Genomic DNA, 21,940 nt, shown 5'->3' on the forward strand with positions numbered 1-21,940 from the left:
TCACTGTCTCAGCAGAATTCCTTAACTTTCTCTGGAAAGCTGCATTCAGTAAAATGGGGGAGTCAACTAGCAATGGCCTCTAGGAAAGAAACAGAGGAGGGTGGCTTTTTCTTCCTGGGACCTCAAGCCCTGTGTTACTCACAATCAGTTCTTTGATCCTGACTCTTTCAAGGAAGTATCAAGTTGGAAAACAGATGCTGGACTTGGAAAAGCACAATGGAGTTAATATTTGGCAGGAGATATCCATCTAAGGGCAGTGGTAGAGTGGGCTCAGGGACAAGGTGTGGAGGTCACACAGGTTCTTGGGTGTCAAGACACTCCTTTGGAAAGCCCCCAGGAAGCATTCTCTTTTCCCATAAACTGGCAGTGGGGAAATCCCCACCAGGCACTATAGAAAGCCCTGGGATTCGGAGCAAAAGCCTGCAGCTCCAGCCCAGGGGACAAGATGAGGCCCAGCTCCCCCTGCCTGCTAGCCCTTCTGTTCCTGCTCTGCCCAGCAGGCAGTTCGGAAGATTTGGAGTCCCTGATTCCTGGCCCTGACTCTTTCCCAGGCCCTAACTCCTTCCCAGGCTCCAACTCCATCCCAGGCTCTGACTTCACTTCCAACTTCATCTCGGGCTCCAGGTCCAGCTCCAGCTCTGGCTCTCTGTCCCAGGTGAGAAGTCCCCAAAATGTGAGCGCTGTCTTCATTTCCTCTTACTTCCTTTTGGGAGAATATGAATATAATTTCACAGACGGCTAAACCTGGGCATTCTAAGAGATTTACAACTCCCTTTTGTTAACTATAGGCATCATGGAGATCATTTAAAACCTGGGCAAAATAACTGAATTGTTAGCAAGAAGGAAGACATCTTGGTTCTCTAGCTGGAGACTTGAAAGAGGTTCTCAAACCTGGCTGCATTGTAGAATTGGGGGCATATGGGGGTCTTTCTATGTAGAGATATTGGGGTTCTTTCTCTGATAAGACCTGTTAAGGAAGGAGCCCTCCCAGTTGTAGCTCCAGAAGTCTGTTCTGTTGATTTGCTGCTCAGCAGGGACCCTGCGGATGGTGAGGAATGGCCTCCAGGGACTGAGAGCCATAGTGTTCCAGTTGCAGCCCTGACAGTTTCTCTGAGCCTAGTTTGTAATGATGGGTGACAGAAGTAGGACTCGTGAGGATTTAGGAAAATGCCATTATACACCAACATTCCTCTGGAGGAGTGCTGATTCTTTCATTCTTCCCTAAAGGGAATCTTTAGAGTCATTTCCAGCTCAAAGCAACAATAGCAGTAGAATCAAGCCAACCAGTCTACCAGCCATGCACCAAAGAGGGGACTAGTCCAGCCAGACAACATCACTGGAATGTGCAGTGAGCCCTTCCCTTGGCTCCTCTGTGACTCTTTAAGGAAATGGAAAAAGGCATGGATGGGTAAGAGGAAAAGGCTTTGGAAACAATTCTTCATTTCATCTCGGCCACATCAACTGTGGGCCTTTCTGTTGGAAGCCAGCTCCACAAAACCTAGGCTTTCTTTGCCACCATCTGACTTGGGATGGGTGTAGGCGGGTCTCAACTCCCCAAAACCCATGCCTTTGCATTTCTCTCATCTTTACTCACAAGCGAGTCTGCAACTTCAGTGATAATGTCTGGCCAGTGGGAAGTGGGGAAACAAAGGCTTGTGTTTGTTTCATTTCTGCCTTCAGGACTTGATGGGCAGTGCTAGCATATTGATGAGCAAATTGTTGGATAGGGCTCAGGGAGCAACAGCAACAGCAATGTTCACTCACTGAGTCCCTTATAAATGCCAGGATTAGATTAAGTACATATTACATGTTATCTTTTTTTAACTCAAATAGGTAGGTAAAATTAATGATGCTGTTTTAGTGTGAAACTGAGGCTTGGAGGGACGAAATCATGACTTAAAGCCATGAAGCTAGCAAGTTATAGAGCTCAAACTTCACCAGCCTATGTTTGTCACTCTCTGCATGCAGTTTTCTGTATTTGCAGGGAGTAGAGAGGAAAACTACTTATAAAGAAAAGAATGGTTTAAGAAGCATGAATATGAACCAAGCTGCTTTGTAGCTAGAAATCAGATAGATCATTTTATTCCATGATAATAAATGATTACTGCAGACAACTAGAGCTGGGTTAGCACTTTTTTTCTCCAGAAAAATGTGGCTAACAAAAATCATTTATTTGGAAGCATCATCACCATTCAGAAACTAACTAAAATGGATAAGATAATCGACTAAAATAATAGAAAATAAGATATAGACCAAGAAACAGAGAAATCCAATGCCTATGGTCTGGTAAGGAGATAAATATTGAAAGGTAGGGAGGAATGATAGTTAAACTCTACTTAGAGGTTTTATTTCCTTCATGCTTTACTTATCTCCCTCTCGTGAGTCAGTAGCACAACTCCAGGTTCTCTTTTATAGCAGACTAGGTGTCACTTCCATTATAAACCCAATTTTCTAGGGCTGGCTGTCGTCTTGATGAGCTCTTTGGAAAGTGGAGGAAAACCCCTTTATAACTGTCATCGAGCAAGTTCCAAACGTATCATTTTCTGTACTTTGAAAATGTTGAGTACCATTATTTTATGCCGTGAATCTTTACAGGCACTTAGGCTGGGCTGCTAATTAGAGCCACTTGCAACTTAAATCACAAATGTGAGTCGTACCTTCTGCTATAGTGCTCAGAGCACTCTGTGCCTCAGACGTCGCCCTCCAAAGAAGGGGCTTTATCAGGGTCCTCATTTCAAAGATGAGAGAAGGTTCTGTTTGTCACTCCACACGATCACTAGAATACCAGAACTACCAGAAGTCGTGTGCTTTGTCATTGGGCTAAGGGGCTTGTTGGGGAAAAAAAGATTTTCATAATGACAGTGGGACTGATTCACTGGGAAGAAATTGAGTTTTATTCATTCCCTAACACCTGAACCTGGACATCAGTAAATACTAGTTGAACACATGCTGAGTGAATGAGAACCTACTAGTATAGTGTGTTTTGTGGGGGTATGCTGACAAATACAGAATCCTATATGCCCTCCGCAAGGGGATCACATATCCTTCCAGAGGCCAAGGAGACAAGCACTTGTCTTTGTCTCCCATTCCCCACATCACACTCATGTAGTTTAAGCATTCACTGCAGAGAGACCCATCACCATTAGCTTCATTGTCTTTGAATGCGAGGAGCAGAAATATCTCTAATGGGAGACACTGATCAAACTTATGGACCATTTTGATGTCAGCTGAGCACACTGGGCTGATGATAAGCAGGATGGAAGCTGGGGACTCCATCGCACTGGGACAGAGATGTTCAATAGAAGTCTGTGGAATGGCTGTCAGCAGAGCTTATAATTATTTGCCTGCCTTTCAGGTGAACTTCAGGACTAAAAGTTGTTAGCTAGTGGTTTCTAGTTGATTGTCTGGAGACTGCTTGATGATCGCCACTATTTTTTTGAGTTGACAGAACTTTTCAGAGAGCTCTAAGAATGGTCCAACCCTGTCTTTCTCAGCTAATTAACCTCCCCTTGTCAAAATGCAAGGCAAGATTTTTTTCTAGACTGTTATAATAAGCTGGGTTTTTTTTTTTTTTCCAAAAGTTCATGACATGTCGGTCCTTCTTGTAAAAGCCTTGGTACACTTAAGCCTCTATCTTCAGAGGGAGTGATAAAGCTGGTTCCTAGGGAAACTGGCTTCTCTGGCAGGCTCCTGGTATGCTTGTCCTTGTCCTTGTTCATCCCTGGCAAAGACCCATTCCCTGACTACACCCAACCCCCATGTTCAGCATAAACCTGCATGCCCCCCTTCCTTACTGATAATCCCTGTGGCGGTAGTTGTGTGGGGGGTTGTGGTTGGAAAAAAAGATTGAGACCCTGTCAAGAATTTACCTGGCATAGAGAGTTTTGGATATGTGTGTGTGTGTGTGTGTGTGTGTGTGTGTGTGTATCCTGCATCTCTTCAACTCTGCAAATCTGTGCTCTCCCCTGGAAATTTTCAGAAAGAGACCCTTCAGACTGTTCCACAGGTGAGCTAAGGTCTGGCCTTTAGATGAGATCATTGAACTCTTGTGGACTCAGTGGACTGCCAAGAGTTACTGTGGAAGGCAGCATTAGTAATAAAAAGCTGTTAATTGTTCTGGGATCCCCTTGGGGAAGTTCAAAGGGGACCAAAAAACAAACAAACAAAACACAAACCCCAGGATCTTTCAAACTTGTCATTTTAAAATATGCAGCCCACCAAAGTGTGAGCCTGAATATCTTAAAGAAACCAAATATTTTAAAATTACTTTCCTGCAAGTGGGTAGCTGCAAAACTTTTAAAAATGCACAAAACCTTCAAACTCATACACTGTTCTGTTTTTAACTGTTAAAACTCATACACTGTTCCATTTTGAAAGATGTTAATTATACAATTCTCCCAGGTGAAGAGAATGTGAATTTGCATTTGAGAGAATGTGAATTTGCATTATATATTTTTACACTAATTCATATTCTTGATATTTTCTTTATTACTATTGAAAGGAATTGGGTTGGAGGTTGGGCTGAAGGTGAAGAAATGAAAATAAGAAGAAGGAAAGAGAAATGACATTTACTAATCATCTACCATGTGCTAGGGACTTGGTTTACATTTACACACAATTTAACTTTTTTTGGTAATTTTTCATTCTTTAGAATTTTTTAAAAAAGATTTATTTATTTATGCATACAAGAACTGGGACAGGTCAGAGGTGTGGGGGTGAGAGGATTCACCAGAGACAGAGCTGGGAGCAGAACAGGCAGATTGAGTGAAATACACTGCTGAGGGGAGCAGCGGGTGAGCCAGGAGTGGTCTGCTCCACCACGTGGTAGCTCCCTGGCCAGGGATCGAACTCATGCTGCAGTGACTGGAGATAGCTTGATAGTGCTGTTTTTAACCCCTGCACCACTAGAATATTTAAAATTTATCTTTAATTGAGGTAACATTAGAATATCCTCTCTGATATCACCACCGTAGTACACCCAGCATTAAATGACCCATATAACACTATTATAGTCCATTGCGCTTCCTTTCTTTATTCCTACCCCTCCTTTAACCCTCCCTTCTCTACGCTCCCACCCACTACCCCATTTCAGTTCTTTTTAAAGATAACCCAGTGAAGAAATTTATCCCTGTTTGACAGATGAAGAAGCAGATTTAAAGAGAGTTCATGTCCACTAGGTTCGGGTTCAGGATTCTCATCACTTCTTTTTTTCCTTTTTTTTTGATGTTGCGGCAGCAATGCTTTCTTTTAAGGCAGCACTTCTCTTTTTCAGAAAAAGGAGAATCCTCCTTTTGGTACAGGGGACTGAGAGAGTGACCGTGCCCAACAGGTGGAGACACGGCTAAACACTAAGTGTCCCTTGGAACGTGGCCCCTTGAGGTTATTTCTATGCTCCTGTTCCCTTATGCATTGGGCTCCACTGGGTCCCCTCTAAGCGCTCTTTGGACAAAGCCAATTGCTGTCACTCCAGTTGCCAAAAAGCTCATCTCCCGACTTATTACTGATGTTGAACTTATTTTGATTTTCAGTTGTTTTCCAATTTCACCGGCTCCAAGGATGACCACGGGAACTGCCAATGCTCCGTTACCCTCCCGGACACCACCTTCCCCGTGGAGAGAGTGGAGCGCTTGGAATTCACAGCTCAAGTTCTCTCCGAGAAGTTCCAGAAAGAGCTTTCTAAATTAAGTATTTTCTTTTATATCCTCCACCCCACCATTTCTTCAAACACTGCCTTGATAAGAACAAACTAACAAAAGAAAATACTCTTTATTCAGGACTTTATAAACAGCTGTTCTTCACTGCTATCAAAGACAGCATGTTTATATCCTATGGAGATGTTCATGCTTATTTTGCACCTATGGAGTTCTTTATAGCTGGAAAAATAAAGCATAGGGAGGAAATGGGTTCGGGATTATGGGCACCGTGGATAAGTCACTTCAATATCGTTGGGCTCATGCTGTTGGAAAGAAACCTTGAGCTTCCCTGCTAAGACCAACCCTGCCACTTAACTTTTATTTCATATCTTCTTCCTTTTGGTATTCCTCTTGGTTTTCCCTCCAGTTTTGCTCCTTATCCTGTCCTTTTCTCTCTCCTCTTCATGTTCTGTCTTTTCTTTAACTTTTCCTGACCCAGGCCTGCTCCCCACTGCTTCTTATTTCTCCCCTTGCCTCAAGTCTTTTCCTTATCCATACCTCCTAAGCTTTCTGTCCCTTTCCTTCTTAATTCCTTCCCTCCTACCCCCCCTCCACACTTTGTTGGTCTCTTATTTTGGAAGGCCCCCTCCTCTCTTCTACCTTCTCCTCTATTCCCCCAAACCTTCTGCCTCTTTTCCTTCATTCCTACCTCCTTTCCTTTGTTTTCTCTTTCCAATTTAGTCTCTGCCTTATCTCTCTCTTTCTTGGTGGTTTTCCTCTATTTTCTCAGTTAGTACGTTACGTTAGATGTGCCTTACATAGACCCAAATCAAAATTCCCTGGGAATTTGAATCAAGACTAATAGGTGATAGGCTGTCGCTAAAAATCCTAACTCGAACCCCTGACAACCACTTTTCTGTAGCCAGAGTAGGTTTTCTTATAAGGTTTGTTTTCTCCAGAGCTGACTGGAGAAGTGTGACTCGATATTCCAGTTTTGACCCTTCTACCCTTTTAGCCAGGTTTAAAATCAGCTGGAAAGGCTCCCGTTTTCTGCACAGGTAAAGTCCAAGCTGTAATCACATTATGCATTATTTACTATGACTCCATTAATTTACAAGGAGGTCTGGCTTTCCTGCAAGATTCAAAATAAGTTTTCTCGAGAAAGTTAAACTTAGCTACCTCAACATTCAACATGGTTGTCCTTTAAGACAAAAATTGTGGTGAGGCTGAGACCCTACTTTCAACCTAAATTGGCAGATAAATATTCTAAGTTTAAATGAGTGTCCAGGAAAATATGTTTGACTACTCCAGGAATTTAGCTTCTTTAGAAATGAAATGTCCTTGAATTAATCAGCAGAAAAGGCACAGCACTAAATTATAAATTCCATCCATTAATATTCATAGCCTTATTCTAGCATAATCAAGTACAGATAAGAAGTTATGCATAAAAACATAACAAGTGGAGGAAAATCCTAGGTAAAGATCTTTTCAGTTAGAGTCATTTGCTTTGAAAGAGTGGAAGCTACTGATTTGCATGTCTTCTTTGCTGGCAGGAGTGTGAAGGGCAGTTTGAAACCCCGTGATGCCCCAGGGAGACTAAGTAGCTTGCCAGGCTAGTGAGTATGGGACATTTCATCCCAGTCCTGGAAGGGGGGCAGGTGGCATCTGCCTTGCGAATAATTGGCAGGAAAGAAGTATGGAGCAGGTGGGAAAACTTAGTTCTGAAGATGTTGGGTAGCTTGTCCTACAAAAATTAATGATTGAGGCCTAAGAAAGGAATTGACCTGCCAGCTGAGATTTGCATAATAGATTCAGTGTGACTTGATTAAAAAAAAAAAAACCAAAACAGTGATAGTAACAGCTTCCCTTTGTGCTTTTCTAAACGCTTCCATTTCCATTTACTCGCAAGCAGCTCCTTAAGGTAGTTTGGCCAATTGTTCTCCTTCCCATTTTAGGGGTAGAAAAACTGAGATGCATAAAGGTCAAGGGACATAAGTGTAAAAGGTCATTTCTCTCTTGTCTGGTTACACCAGGTCAGGAATTTCAGTCTTCAGAATCATCCAGTTCTCTTTTCTCTTTGCCAGCCTATTTTCATCCTTTAGATGAACCCAGGAAGAGATGCAGTAGGTCAGTAATACCTTCAAATCTGAAGTTATCTCTTCAGCTGAGGTCTTTTGGACGTCCAGGTGAATTATTATAGCTGTCCCTAGGTTGCCTGGGAAATCACCGTTTATCTAGAAGCCTGAGGGAATGCCTGTTTGGACAGGCCAGTAGAAAAGGGTTTTGACTGCCTTACATTGATTCATTATCTGTCAGTACACGGAGAAGACTGGGAGCTGTCCCTGCATAAAATGCTGAAAGTATTTTATACTTTCCTGTTGTTTATGATATGGCCTCTTGTGACCATACTTAGGTAGGGGATGGTGCAAAAGTTATCTCAGGATTTTCCTCCTCTGGAGGGTTATGGGCTTTGGGGGAAATTATTTAATATGACACATTTGCTAATAGAGCCTCATGCATGAGAAGGTTGAGTCAGCCTGAGACATTTAGGCAACTCATAAACAAACGTTGATTGAGCAATGTTTTGTGCAGTGAAATATAATAAATTAAAAGGTCAGATTGAAAAAAAAACCAAAGTCACTGCTACTCTAATAATTGCTGCAATTTATAGGGCATCCATTATGTTAGGCATTTAATACACATTATCTCTAGACTTTATAATAATCTTGTAAGCTCGATATTATTACCCCCAGTTGACAGAAAGAAACCAAAGCTTAGAGAAATTAAATGATTTGCCCACTGATTACTGAGGTCTGTCTGAGCTTAGGTGGGTCTAACTCCGAAGTGTTTTATATCTCATGGTAGTCAGTTCAAGCTCAGTTAATCTGATTGCATTTATTTTTAAAGATACATTAAAACAGTAGTAAGCTGAAAAGTACATTTACTTATTTCAAATAGCCATCATCACAAGATACTGTCACAAACACGAACCAGAGTAATTCTTTAGTTTAATATCAACTGCACTGTATCCTTCTTTATTACAAAACCACATTTATTACACAGAGCAACACCAAATACCCCAGAACAGATCCCTCAACAAACTTTGATTCTTAGAACCCATCTATGACATATTAAGTGCACAACAAATAAAAGAATGGCAATTCTGCATGTTGGTTAAACTGATGCTTTGAAGACAAACATGAATGTGTTTTTCAAAGCTCAACTTATAGTGAGAAGTAGCACCAGAGTAAAGATTTGACACAAGGCTGTATCCTCTTAGGGCTAGACCCATTTCTTGCTACACATTCATGGGTAAGCTGGCTACCTCTGCTGGAACTGAAGCTTCTATACAGAGTTTGGAGGTTCTCAGAATTGTTCCCACCATCTCAACATTACAGATCTGAGGGGTTTGTGCTAACAATCCAGTTAACTTCGTTAAGTTCACATACTTGCTTTCTGGCCTATCTTCAGATTCTCCTTGATCTTGTATGATTTCTTGGATGATTCCAGTTTTCCTGAACATCACTGAGCTTTCCTTTAAATGTTAGCTGAAAGAACCTCAAGTTTTTCCCCAAAAGATCTTTAGAGAGGCTTCATTTTGTGGCTGAACTAGGGCAGGCACACCACATGTTCTCACAGGGAGCAAACTCCATGTTATGCCGTGGTTTTCAGTGAGAATCTGGGAGAGCCACGTTTTATTTATCAGAGATGACAGTTGAATTACTCATTTTTGTAGAACAACAGCTGCGATGTGCCACCAAAATGTTCCAGGAAAACTGAGGGTGTTTCATTTGTTCCAAAAGCTGGCAGGCAAGGCCAAATGCCAACAAGAATATTCATTTTGCAAACTTCCATTCCTGCAATGGATTGGCAGGTTATTATTATACTTTTATCACAGGCAAGATTTTATGCTTGATAATTGTAGAAATTGAAATTTTTCTACCTCATATCTGTGTTTGTACTTTCAAGGGGGCTTGTTGTTTATGTGTATGTGTTTTTAACCTCCTTATCCACCAAAATGTCACCAGCCTCATCAGCTTCCAAGTGATGGTGTGTCTGGTGGCAGGGAGCATCAGTTGCCTGAGGAGATACAGTAGCAGTGCCAACGGCTGCATTATCAACTTTCATTAGAATCCTCTTTGCCTGAAGCCTTAGCCCTTAGGTCTGCGACCTAAGAGTCTATTCTGATTTGCACAGTGGGGTTAAGTGGAAGGGCTAAAAATGACAGAAGTTAGGGCGCCTTTGGTATTAGAAGGATTAGAGGCCAACATCTGGCTCTGAATTCATCCGGGTGCTGTGGATGCGCTACTTGACATTAGTATGGTTTTGGGGAAAAGTATTACTTCTGTTCACATTTCTAAAAAAGAATGTAAAACCAGCAATTTTTAATGAGCAGGTCCTTAAAAAAAGCCATGGCATTTCCTTTAGAGATCAGATACAGAAAGAACCACCAACTGTGTTTATTGAAATATCCATTTGGAGATTCCAATTATACACTAAACCACCAAGGGAATTTTTGGAAGTATTTTAACTTAATGATCAGACATTCAAATATATGCAACAAATGTGTAATTTAAAGGTCTGATTGCAATAATCAGTTCTCGGAATAGGTGTGGGTGCACTTAATGAAATGTGTACTTTATAATTGCACATACACTCACATATTGTAAGTTGAGTTTTTAAGCCACTATGTAAAAGGCAGAGGAGCTCAACATTCATTGTACACGTAGTGCATTTCTCCCTCCTCTAGAAAATAATGAGATGTAGAGCAGTGGTTCTAAACATAGGAAGGGTGGTGGAGGTGGTGATTTTGCCCTCAGGAAACACTTAGCAATGTCTGGGGACATTTTTGGTTGTCAAAACTCAGGGGTGGGTGAGTAGTGCTATTGGTATCTAGGGGCTGCTGCTTCAACATCCAACAATACACAAGACAGCCTCTGACCAAAAAAAAAAAAAAAAAAGAAGAAGAAGAAGATAGCTCAAAATGTCAATTGTGCTCAGATTGGGAAACCCTGATTTAGAGCATGTGCATTGAGGGGAGCTGCAAGAGCAAAGAGATTCTGAATCCAACCAGCTAGTTTAGAGAGCTGATGTCTTCAAATATTAAGATAGAGAGGAAAATGTACTTGCAAATGATGATTCTGAAGCAAAATGATTTCTAGTCCAAGCAAGCACAAAACCCCCTATTTTAGTAATATCTTTTCTAAAGGTTGTATTTGGATAGATTTTTTTACAAAGTCTAGTTAAATACATTTCAATCCAGTTTTTTAGTTTCTTACTACTTTGTTAATTTTTGGACAGCATTTGAATTCTCCCCTCAGGTGTAGTCTGCATAGTTCTCCCACCACCACAGCACCGTGATCCATCACCATAGTCCCTTATGCTCTTCCCTCCCCTGTTTTGACCTCCCTCCCTCCCTCTCCTTGCTGTCAGATTGCAAACGTTATCTTTTTCCTTATCCTTTGTTTGGTTTCTCTCTATTCCACATACAAATGAAATTGTTTGATCTAGTTCTTTTAAAAAAAATGACAGCAATCAAATAGTACCCAAAGGGTTGGCAGTGGAGGAAGACAGTATGCTATTATTCTGGGAATTGACTTGAGCCTTTTGATTCCCTTTCAGGTGAGGGAATATGTCCAATTAATCAGTGTGTATGAAAAGAAACTCTTAAACCTAACTGTCCGAGTAGAGATCATGGAAAAGGATACGATTTCTTTCACTGAACTGGACTTCACAATGATCAAGTTAGAAGTGAAGGAGATGGAGAAACTGATCATACAGCTGAAGGAGAATTTTGTTGGTAGCACAGAGATTGTTGATCAAATGGAAGTGGAGGTAAGGAGCAAACACACCCTCACTGCATTGACAAAAAAGTCTCCTCAGGAAGCAAGGACGAAGACAGTTTCTCTTCTGATGTTGAGTTCTGTCCTCTCATGAGCACCTGGCATAGCCCACCCTCAGCTTTGGAAGGATGCCTGCCTTGAATAGTAAGGTAAAGCACATTGAGAACCTTTGTCCTGAGGTGCAGGCATCACCAAATAGTCAAAGTCCTGTTCCAGAACTGAATGGCATTTCTGTGTCTCAAGAAGGAGATGGCATAAATCTGTACAGCTCCCCCAGCAAGGCCCAGCAGGCAATTCTGTTAGGAGTCATCCTCCTGGATAATTATCCTACCTGATCACGGACTTGTTCGGTCTGTTTCTCCTTTTGAATGAGTATGTAGTACTTAATCCTTCTTGGAACTCTTTTCCACAGCCCTCTTTAAAGAAATTTCTTGTGAGTATGTCTCAGTGAAGCCTTTTAATCTTTGTAGATAAAGACCATCGTATTAATGTTATGGTTGGGTAATTTATATCAACGAGAATTTACTAGCTCAGTCGTGACATGGGTTATAATGAAGAAGTCTAGTTAGGTACTTTAGAATTTTAAGTTTTCTCTGGCCCTCATCATTCATTAAAAACAATTATAATGCAACATGAGGAAACATGAGTTCATAGGGAGAGGTTATGAGAAATGAACCGGAAGGGACATTTGTGGGTGCTTCGGATGAATCTGTGCTCTGTTATTAAAGCTCTTAAAATCTTTGCCATTTTCTTCTTGTCACACATCTGCCTGAGCTCTGACAGGCATTCACACTAAACCATAAAATGTATTCTTCCAAATGAAACCATTCAGGAGAATCTCGGGTGTATTCTCTAGCAATGTTTCACTAAGTGACAAAATTCAGCTCTGGAATGTTTATGAAAGAAATTGTGCAATAATATAAAGTCACTCTGAATTTTTATTTCCTTAGATAAGGAATATGACTCTCCTGGTAGAGAAGCTTGAGACGCTAGACAAAAACAATGTTCTTGCCATTCGCCGAGAAATCATGATTCTGAAGAACAAGCTAAAGGAATGTGAGGCCTCCAAAGGTGAAAATGCTCCTGTCTCTCCCTCTCTTCCTGAGCCAGGTGAGATTGCCATATGCTAAGCTTTTACCCCTTGAGGGCCAAGAATGAGGTGGAGGATGGGGTGCAGGTCTGCAATGGTGGGGGAAATGTGGGGCTTGTGCAATTCTGAGCTTACTTTACTAGGTTTTGAAATCTCCTCCTTAGTGGGTCTGCAAATTGTCCCATTCTCAGGCTCACAAAGGAAGGAACAATGAGTTGATGTAAAAGAAAATCCGCATATGTATGTATTCTCTGTATACTCGCCAGAAATACATCTCTCTGGTGATGGTGCTGCTCTCAGGGGGCTGGTGAAAGTCTCTGGAATCCACGAGGCATCCATCTGCACTGCCCTGTGGCTTGTGAAGGCTGATTGGCTCATTTGTCTGATGAGCTGGGGTTATGCCTTTAATCTTCCTTTCTTCCTCTCCAGACCCTCACCTCCCACCTCTTTATTTCCCTCTATACTTTCCTTAAATGCATGTTGAGTTCTTGCTATCTAGTGTGTCCTGGGAGTCAGTGAGGATTAAAGGCATGGCCCCACATAACCAGTACTCTGGGTGTGTCTTGTTCTCCTTCCTGGAGTTCCTGGTGGGCACCTCTCTCGCTAATGAATCATGTTGGGGTTAAGTATAACATAAAGGTGGGTGCTCTGGAAATACCTTGTGAATGGAGGCAGTGGAGTGTAGGGGTCAGGAACATGACTTTAAGACCCCAAAGATCCGAGTTTCCCAGCTAAGTGTTCACTGTGGAAAGAGATCCTTAATCTTATTTGTAAGAAGGGTAGAATAATAGTACCTACCTGTCAGGGTTGCAATGAGGGCAAATGAAACAAGGTTTGGGAAGCTCAGAGTTCTGTGATTGATGTTGCACACCGGTGATTGTTATTAGTATTGATGATAATTGCAGTGAAAACCTTGCTGTGAATAGCGCAGTGCTCAGTCTGTGTTCCCTCCGGGTAAACTGAAGCCAGCCCCTCAGCCCTGCATTCAGCTCTGTCCTTTTGAGACCTCAGTGTCACCGGGACGCTCTCTCACAGGATGTGAGCATCTCAGCCTGAATAGGGTCCAAATCTTTTCATCAAATCATACAGCTCTTGTTATTCCCATTAATTCCTATGGCTCACAACCTGTTTCCTTTTATTCAGTGTATTTCTGGATTCCTGTCAGGTTAGCTGGTTTGTTTAAGGCTTTAATTAGAATACTGCCATAGTTAGGAGCCTCTTGATGTTGTTCAGGGGACTCTTTTCCCTTCCTCTGCAGTAGGGAATCTGCCATAATGTGACATACAGAGGAGTTTGAGGGCAAAGGCCAGGCTCTGTCCGCTGTAACAAACTAAGGCTAAATCGGGTCTGGGAACAGCCATGTGAACGTACATGGGAAGTGAGAGGCACGGAGGCCCTTGAGGGCAGGAGTTGAAGCAGTAACAACCCCTGCTAATACCCGGGCAAGTCTTTTTTTCTTGCTTTTCTTTTTTAACCTCCATAAATCTTCCTCATGGAATAGATTTTTCTGCCTGTTTTTATTCATCCCTAGGAATAAGGATATTTTAGAGCAGGAAGGGAAATTCAGCACCATCTAGCTCAGTCCTACCATGTCTCAGAGGAGGGGACTTAGGTGGTGGGGGTGCTGCTTTTCCTGAGATAACTTTTCTTGAGCCACACAGGTGACTCATGAAAACTGAGGCAAGAATCAAGGTGCCTCTCTCTGGTCATCTCAGGACCTGGGCATTAGGTGTCAGTAACCAAGGAAGGTGTGGCAGGAAGGAGCACGCTGCTTAGTATATAGGCTGGGAGACAAGGGAGTTGGTCCAATTATTTTTGTTAGAATTTTTTTTCTAGACCTTTCCCCTAGGTCTTCACACTTAGACTTTGGTGAGCCATCCCAGCCCAACTGTGTTGTTTAAGCAAATCGAACCCAGATTTCCTCTCACTTTCTCACAACCTTGGCTGTACCTGGATCCCTGCCAAGCCACTTGGCTCTCCTCCAGCTTTGTTCATATTATATTTATGATGTTTATATTAAACTGACTTTTGTCATGTTTTTAAATCAATTTCTTTCACTTGCTCTCTTTCTGTTTGGGTTGGTTGATAATGCAGAATTGAAAAATCCCCAGGCACCACCAAGTTGTGGGCCTGTGGAGACTTTAATTAAAGTTACTCACTATTATGGGACTTTAAAATCTGGCCTGTCTGCTTTTTTCACTGCAGAGATGCACAGAACAAAAAAGACTGTATGCAAGTCTCAGCCAAAAAGTAATTCTGCACTCTCTGGGTCTTTCTCGTACAGCTGCATTGTGTTAGCCCTGTGGTCAGCTTGCTCTTAGAACCAGAACGTGTAGTTAGAATTCAATAAAATGTGTTTTATATTTGGTTTATGCTGTAAATGGCATCCTTTTCTGCTTCATTTCATAGAACTTGCTAATCTAAAATAATCGGCCTTATGTTCATTAACTTTTTTCTCCCCTGAAAACAACTGACTTCACTCTGTCTTTAGTTTTCCCCTGAATGTAAATAACTATGTATAGGCAAAATGTGACAGAAATGCTCAGAGATCAGCCACCATTGTGCTTGGACATGCTCAGCTCTGATTAGTCAGCACATAGTAGGTGCTCAGCATATAACCGATAATTAAATACTATATGAAAGGTATTGGGTGACCCACCAAAATCCCAAGCCTAGAGAAGAACAGAGTACATCTGATAATTCAGAGTCAATTTAGTCTTAATCATTTTATGATGATAACCATTTTAATTGTCCAATTCTCACAAGTCAATTATATTCTTCGGTTGGCTCAAAGGTCAGTTGCCCAGGTGAGAGATTGCATTACAGAGCCAAGATTAAGTTTCCCCTGCAAGCATATACTGACTGACTTTTTTTTAAAATGCTACACGATACTTTTAAAAGTCCAAGTTAGAATATTTTAAAGTCTCACCGTGTGGCTTTTCAGGATATTTTCTGAATACCATGGCAATATCTAATGAATTGCATCATGAAGAAATTGCCAAGCAAGACAACAATTTGTATAAAGAGTTCTCTGCATTATGTTCTGTAGCATAAATACTGGGCTCTTTGAAAAATTCAGATATGTGGCAGGATAGAGGACTAGTGTTTTACAAATAAGGGTTAGTCTTTGTAAGGCTAGGACCTGGGCACAGTGCAGGTTTTCTGATGCCATGCAGACCGGGTAAAGGAGGAGTCAGAGTCCTCAGTGATTTTTGCAGGTCTTTTATTTGGGGTTCACCAGGCATATGGCAGGCAGGGGTGCTGGCTGGGGGGCTGGGGGGCTGGCAGGCCTCCCAGCCCCCAGCAAGTCTTCACTCTATCTGGGCTCTCTAGCGTTCGTTCTGCTGCTTCTCGGCTTCTCTTTCAGATTCTGCTGCTGCTGGCTGGGGCTGCTACTGCTGCTGCTGGTGCTGCTGCTGGCGTCCCCCCGTGACGCCGCCCTTAAAAGCACAGTCTTAACTCAGCTGAATCCCATCTACCTATGCCCACACCCTATTCCAGGTGCCCGCCATCAGGCATGCATTCAGGACAAGGATCCATCATCTATCCTGATGGCGGAAGGGCAGAAAAGCCTGACATTTTCTTTACCCTACAGTCTTGCATTCCTTTGTTCTACAGCATCATTTGGTGCTACTGTATGGCTGGCCCTATTCTGAGTACTGGGGTTATCAAGATGGGTGCAGAAACTTCTGAAACCAATATGCAGGAAGTAAGATAGTGGCATAAACCTTCAATTGTAGCATGATGTGTGTTTATAATGCTGATATAGCTCAATGTATATTGAGTTACATGTACTTGCCTTCCTCTCTTCTTTCTAATAATCCTGCAGAATAGGTAGTATTGTTTTTCTTTTAAAATGAAGAAGCTGAGGCTCAGAGGATTCAAGGATACACAACTAGCAAGCATTGGAGTCAGGATTTGAATTTCAATCTGATTGACGATATTTTCACTGTAGCAGGCTGCCTTCCTTAGATGGTCTAGCAGAGACGTGCACCTGTGATTCCTGGAGTGACAAGAAAGTTCCAACAACTCACAGAGCTGATGAATGCCAAATTATCTTTGCTTCTTTGCTTGTGGAAAAGCTAAAAGGGCACTTTTGCTGTCAGTTCTATGCTGTGTTCTCTTCTACCAGAAAATGCAGCATGATTCTTTGGTAGTTCACAGTTCTTGGATCATAGCTGGGCAATGGGTTGTTGTTCCTGTGGCTGGGGAAAGTTGGGATAGGATGAGTTAGGAAGGGAACGGGGTATTGCTAAGATAGGGAAATAAAGGCTGCAGCTGGGAAGGGGCGTGGGATAAGAGAGGGTAGGGAGAAGCTCAGTGAACACGGAATTAGGATGACTGTGGCTGGGCTAGATGAACAGTGGGCACTGGGCTGGCTGTGAAGTTTCAGTGGTTTGTTGCCAGGATTTGGGGATGCCTGTCATAGCCTTTTCACTGGTCTGTCACTGCTGTAGCCACATCTGTAATATTGGCAGCAATACTTAGGTCTTTTTCTCTATTTCCACTTCTTTTGACCATAGCCAGGCCCCTAAAAGTGGCCCAGAGGAGAGAGAGTATAATGGGGGAATAACAGAAAGGACAGAAAAGGGCCTTCGTGGTGCAGGGTTAAAGTCTTAGTGCTATCAAGCTATCGCCAGCCTCTGCGGCATGAGTTCAATCCCTGGCCAGGGAGATGACCCACATGGCGCAGCAGATCTCTCCTGTCTTGCCTGCTACTCCCCTCAGCAGTATATTTCAGGAGTGCTGCCTGTTCTGCTCCCCACTCTGTCTTTGGTGAAGCCTCTCACTGCCCCCGCCCCCCGCACCTCTGAGCTACACCCCAGTTCTTCTGTGCATAAATAAATAAAAATAAATAGTAAAAAAAAAAAAAACAAAGGACAGAAGAGCGTTTAGGAATGAATGCTTGGGAGGTGAGGAAAAGAGATGTAAGTTTCATGCAATTTTAGTATTTATACCAAGTACAATTTCAATTTCCAGGTCAATTTTTGAAATGATGTACCATTATTGTTGTTATTTTCTATTAATAGTAGTAGTAATTTTTAAGAGTGCATTTTGATTTCTTCATATCTAAGGGTTTCCATATCTAGGACAGAATGATTTATTATTTTTAGTCCCCTGATAATGCTTGAATCAGTTATATGCTTCCTAAGTTTTCCTTAAATATTCTGTTATTGTTGGTTTGGACATTTCCTTTGTGGAGGGCAAGATTCAATTAAACAAATAATTCATAAGTATTCCATCCTGCAAAAAAAGAAGGACTTTTTTTCATATCCTTAGAGTGAAATGTAGTTGAATAAATAAATCCTCGGAAAGATATTTTAACTAGAAAATCCAGTTTGTAGCATATAGAAACTCGAGTGGTTTTTTGTTATCATTAAACTGAACACACGGCTAACTTTATTTTAATAATTCATGCATTGTTTCATAAACAAAAGCAAACAAGCATTCATCTGAGAGATCACTTTTAGGAGAAGAAATAATAATTTATAATTTTATTTATTATTTCTTTAGTGGAGAGCAGTCTCTTGGCTGAACACACGTTGCTTTTTTATTTATGAAATGGTGCATGCATTATTAAAATAAACCCGCGACTGTGTTCTGCTTAATGATATGCAAAATTATTTGAGGTTGGGTACAGAGTGGTTTCATTTCTCTACCTGCTGTATGGTTGGCTGACTTTCCCACCAACTGCGGATTTATGAGAGCATTTAAGGAGCACGCATTTAATTCTGCGATCAAAAAGTCCCAGCAGATTGGAAAAATAAAAGCAGGATTTCTAGCAATGGTTTCACCTCTGAGCAGTCCTTGAGTGAGGAGAGGAGACGGAGGAGATATTTAGGAAGGAAAGGAACCGGTCTTTCCATATTGGTCTGAGGCAGAGGCTCAGGCAAGAGCTTTGTACCCCCACCCTCAAATGCTAATCTCAGGCAATTCTTTGGAGTTCTGCTTTTGGCTCCAGCTCATCTCATGTGTGCTCTATAGCCACCTGATTCTCTGCAAGCATTTTTTCCAAAAATTTATTTATTTATGCATACAAGGGCTGGGGTTCAGGCCAAATATGAGGTGGTGGTTGGGGGGAGAAGATTCACCAGACACAGAGTGGGGAGCAGAACAGGCAGTGCTCCTGAAATACACTGCTGACGGGAGCAGCAGCCATGACAGGAGGGATCTGCTGTGCCATGGGGTCACCTCCCTGGCTGGGGATTCAACTCATGCTTCAGTGACTGCGGATAGCTTCATAGTGCTGCGTTTCAACCCCTTGTGCCACCAGGGAGGCCCTCTACAAGCATTTAAAGTAGATCCAGGGCCTCCCTGGTGGCACAAGGGGTTAAGATGCAACCTATGAAGCTGTATGCAGCCACTGCAGCACAAGTTCTATCCCCAGCCAGGGAGTTACCCACATGGCGCAGCAGACCTCTCCTGTCTCACTCGCTGCTCCCCTCAGCAGTGCATTTCAGTCGATCCTCCTGTTCAGTTCCCCACTCTGTCTCTGGTGAATCCTCTCCCCTGTACCTCTGGCCTGTACCCCAGTTTCTGTATGCATAAATAAATAAATCTTAAAAAAAATAAAGTAGATCCAGCAATTCATTTTCTGTTCCCTCCTTCCCTCACCTGCTTGCTCCAGGCAGCAGAAAGAGGAAAAATGACCTCAATGTACTTGAAGTTGGATTTTCTTTGTTATCTAAAAAACTATCAGTTTTTTTAAGGGCATGTATTAAGATCTCAGAAAGTATGTGTTCAAATCTTTGGATAGTTATAAAAAGTACTGGAACAATTAATTTTATTTCTCATTGCTCATAAAAGAGTTAGGTTGGCAGGCATTTCAGAGGGAATGCAAGTCCCTCTGCCTAAGTCATTCCTCCAAAGGTTACAGGGAAGTTAGCCTGCTGCCACTCGATTATACACATTGCAACAATGACAGTATCATGATGGGAAAGAAGAAGTACTTGCCCGTCATTTGGTGGCACAGTTGAATATGAGTTGTGAGCAGCAAGACCCACCTTGTAACTGCAGCAAGATAATCATCAAGTGATCTATGTGATGGTCTATACTTTGGGCACAGAGCAGGCAATGTTGCCCTAAAATAATGTCCATCGCTTCTCAAGGCTGAAATCCCATCATTATAGTACCATCTTTCTGAATCACTGAAATACTTATTTCAGACGTTCACTTCTGAGGTTGTCTGAGTCAGCACTGATACTGGGTGTTGGAGATATACTTGGGATCCTGGTGTGGAAGGGTAGAAGGACGAAGGGGCTGGGGACTTGTCAGGACGATCTCCTCCATCATAATTCTCCCTGAGCCTGGTGGGTATCACTCTCTGATTTCATAGAAAAAAGGTAGGATTCTGGGATGTTCTAGATTTTTCTATGAAAAAAGTGACAAAATATTTGCAAAGTGCTTTCTGACAGAAAAAAAAAATGTATGAAATTTACCAAATCTTCTCTTCCTCTCTCTGGACTCTCAAAGTTTTTTAATGTGGCTCTTGGCAATTTCCAGATTGCAAACCCATCTATGGAGACAGAAGCCTAGAACTGACAGTGGGTTTTCATTGAGACTGAGATCCAGAGAAGGTTTTGGCTTTTTTCAAAAATGCTGTTATCATTGAACCTTGACAGGAAAAATATGAATTCCTTTGGTTCTTCAGATAGTTAACTGTTTGTACCTTATCACTCACTTTCTCTAAGAATGCCCTTTTTATTTTCTTCTTTGCATAGGGAGCTGTGGTCATGGAGTTGTGGTGAACATCAGCAAACCATTTGTGGTCCAGCTTAACTGGCGAGGATTTGCCTATAAGTATGGTGCCTGGGGTCGGGATTACTCTCCTCAGCATCCAGACCAAGGGCTGTATTGGGTGGCACCTTTGGAAACAAGTGGGAGATATTTTAATTATTACAGACTTTACAATTCACTGGATAATTTGCTATTGTACAAAAATTCCCATGAATATAGTATAAGTTATGGTCAAGGTGGCGGCACAGCAGTTTACAACAAAAACATGTACGTCAACTGGTACAACACCCGGAACATCGCCAGAGTTAACCTGACCACCAACAGAGTTGAAGTGACTCAGACACTCCCTGATGCTGCCTATAATAATCGCTTTTCATATGCTAATGTCGTTTGGCAAGATATTGACTTAGCTGTGGATGAGAATGGATTGTGGGTGATTTATTCAACTGAAGCCAACAATGGTAACATAGTGATTAGTAAACTCAATGACACCACTCTGGCCGTGCTAAATACTTGGCAAACCAGTCAGTATAAGCCATCTGTTTCTAACGCCTTCATGGTATGTGGGGTGCTCTATGCCACCCGTATTCTGAACACCAGAACAGATGAGATCTTTTACTACTATGACACAAACACAGGGCAGGAGGGCAGATTGAACGTAGTCTTTCATAAGGTGCAGGAAACGGTGCAGAGCATGAACTATCACCCTTATGATCAGAAACTTTTTGTCTACAATGATGGCTACCTTCTGAATTATGATCTTATCTTTGGCAAGTAATACCACTAAGATGTCTAGTGGAGTCTAAGATGTCCAAGTAACTTTGGCAAGTAACTCCACTAAGATGTCTAGTGTTAGGGTGAGAGAGAAATAAAATGTTCATTGAAGAAAGGATCCTTTCCACTTATGTAGAGCAGCAGGGGAATCCTGAGGGGGGGAATATTTAGGAGCAGAGGTTTCCCACACTAGGTTTTAGAATATTTGCCCTGATTTGATTTGCCCTGATTTCCCAGGATTTGCCTCCTGGAGTGCCTTCCCCTACTGAAATAGGTCTGGGGCATTATGTGTCCATGGATACTTTCAGCGAGGTGTCATCTGGAAATTAAGGACTTAAAGAGGACTCTGGATGGCTTCTGGGGTTTCCTTGTACAGAAGAGGGACTCAATGATCAGTCCTCCATGTAACCTGTAGCCAGTCTTCCATGTGTGAATGAAACCTGAAGTTTAACTAGGGAGATGCATACGAAGCTTCTTGAGAACTGAAATCTCTGATCTTTTTTTTTTTTAATTGGAACCTAAATTATGGTTTGTACAGAGCAGATAAGTTCAGCATGCTTATGTCTGTAAATTCTGTTTTCTGGAGAAGGGCTCTTTTATACATTACATTGTACTCTGCAGGTGGAGCACTTGATTTTTCTTTTTTTCCCATGGTCTACCTACACAAGTCAGGAGCACCCTCTGATACCAAGCCTTCCTTTCAAAGACAGCTCAATAGACTAGACAAGACTCACCAACTTATTTCCCTCCCACTCCCTCCCATTCTTAAAGGAACAATTACAGGGTAAACAGATTTTTTTTTTATCATGAATTTTATTTATAGGACTATATGACTGTAAGAAGATCAGTAGGCAGAGATAAAA

The 21,940-nt window shown here is 42.0% G+C and overlaps 1 protein-coding gene across 1 annotated transcript; it reads left to right on the forward strand.

The window, feature by feature from the left end:
- Positions 1 to 445: 445 nt before the first annotated feature.
- OLFM4 (olfactomedin 4) lies at positions 446 to 21,081 on the forward strand (the record flags this gene model as incomplete). The annotated part of the gene is made up of 5 exons (XM_084234896.1): positions 446 to 655; positions 5,529 to 5,681; positions 11,256 to 11,468; positions 12,427 to 12,586; positions 20,288 to 21,081. The coding sequence occupies 5 exons, from the start codon at positions 446 to 448 to the stop codon at positions 21,079 to 21,081; spliced, it is 1,530 nt and encodes a 509-aa protein (XP_084091022.1).
- Between the last annotated feature and the right edge of the window lie 859 nt (positions 21,082 to 21,940).

Source organism: Talpa europaea (genome assembly GCF_964194135.1).
Source record: "Talpa europaea genome assembly, chromosome: 6".
NCBI classification, from domain to species: domain Eukaryota; kingdom Metazoa; phylum Chordata; class Mammalia; order Eulipotyphla; family Talpidae; genus Talpa; species Talpa europaea.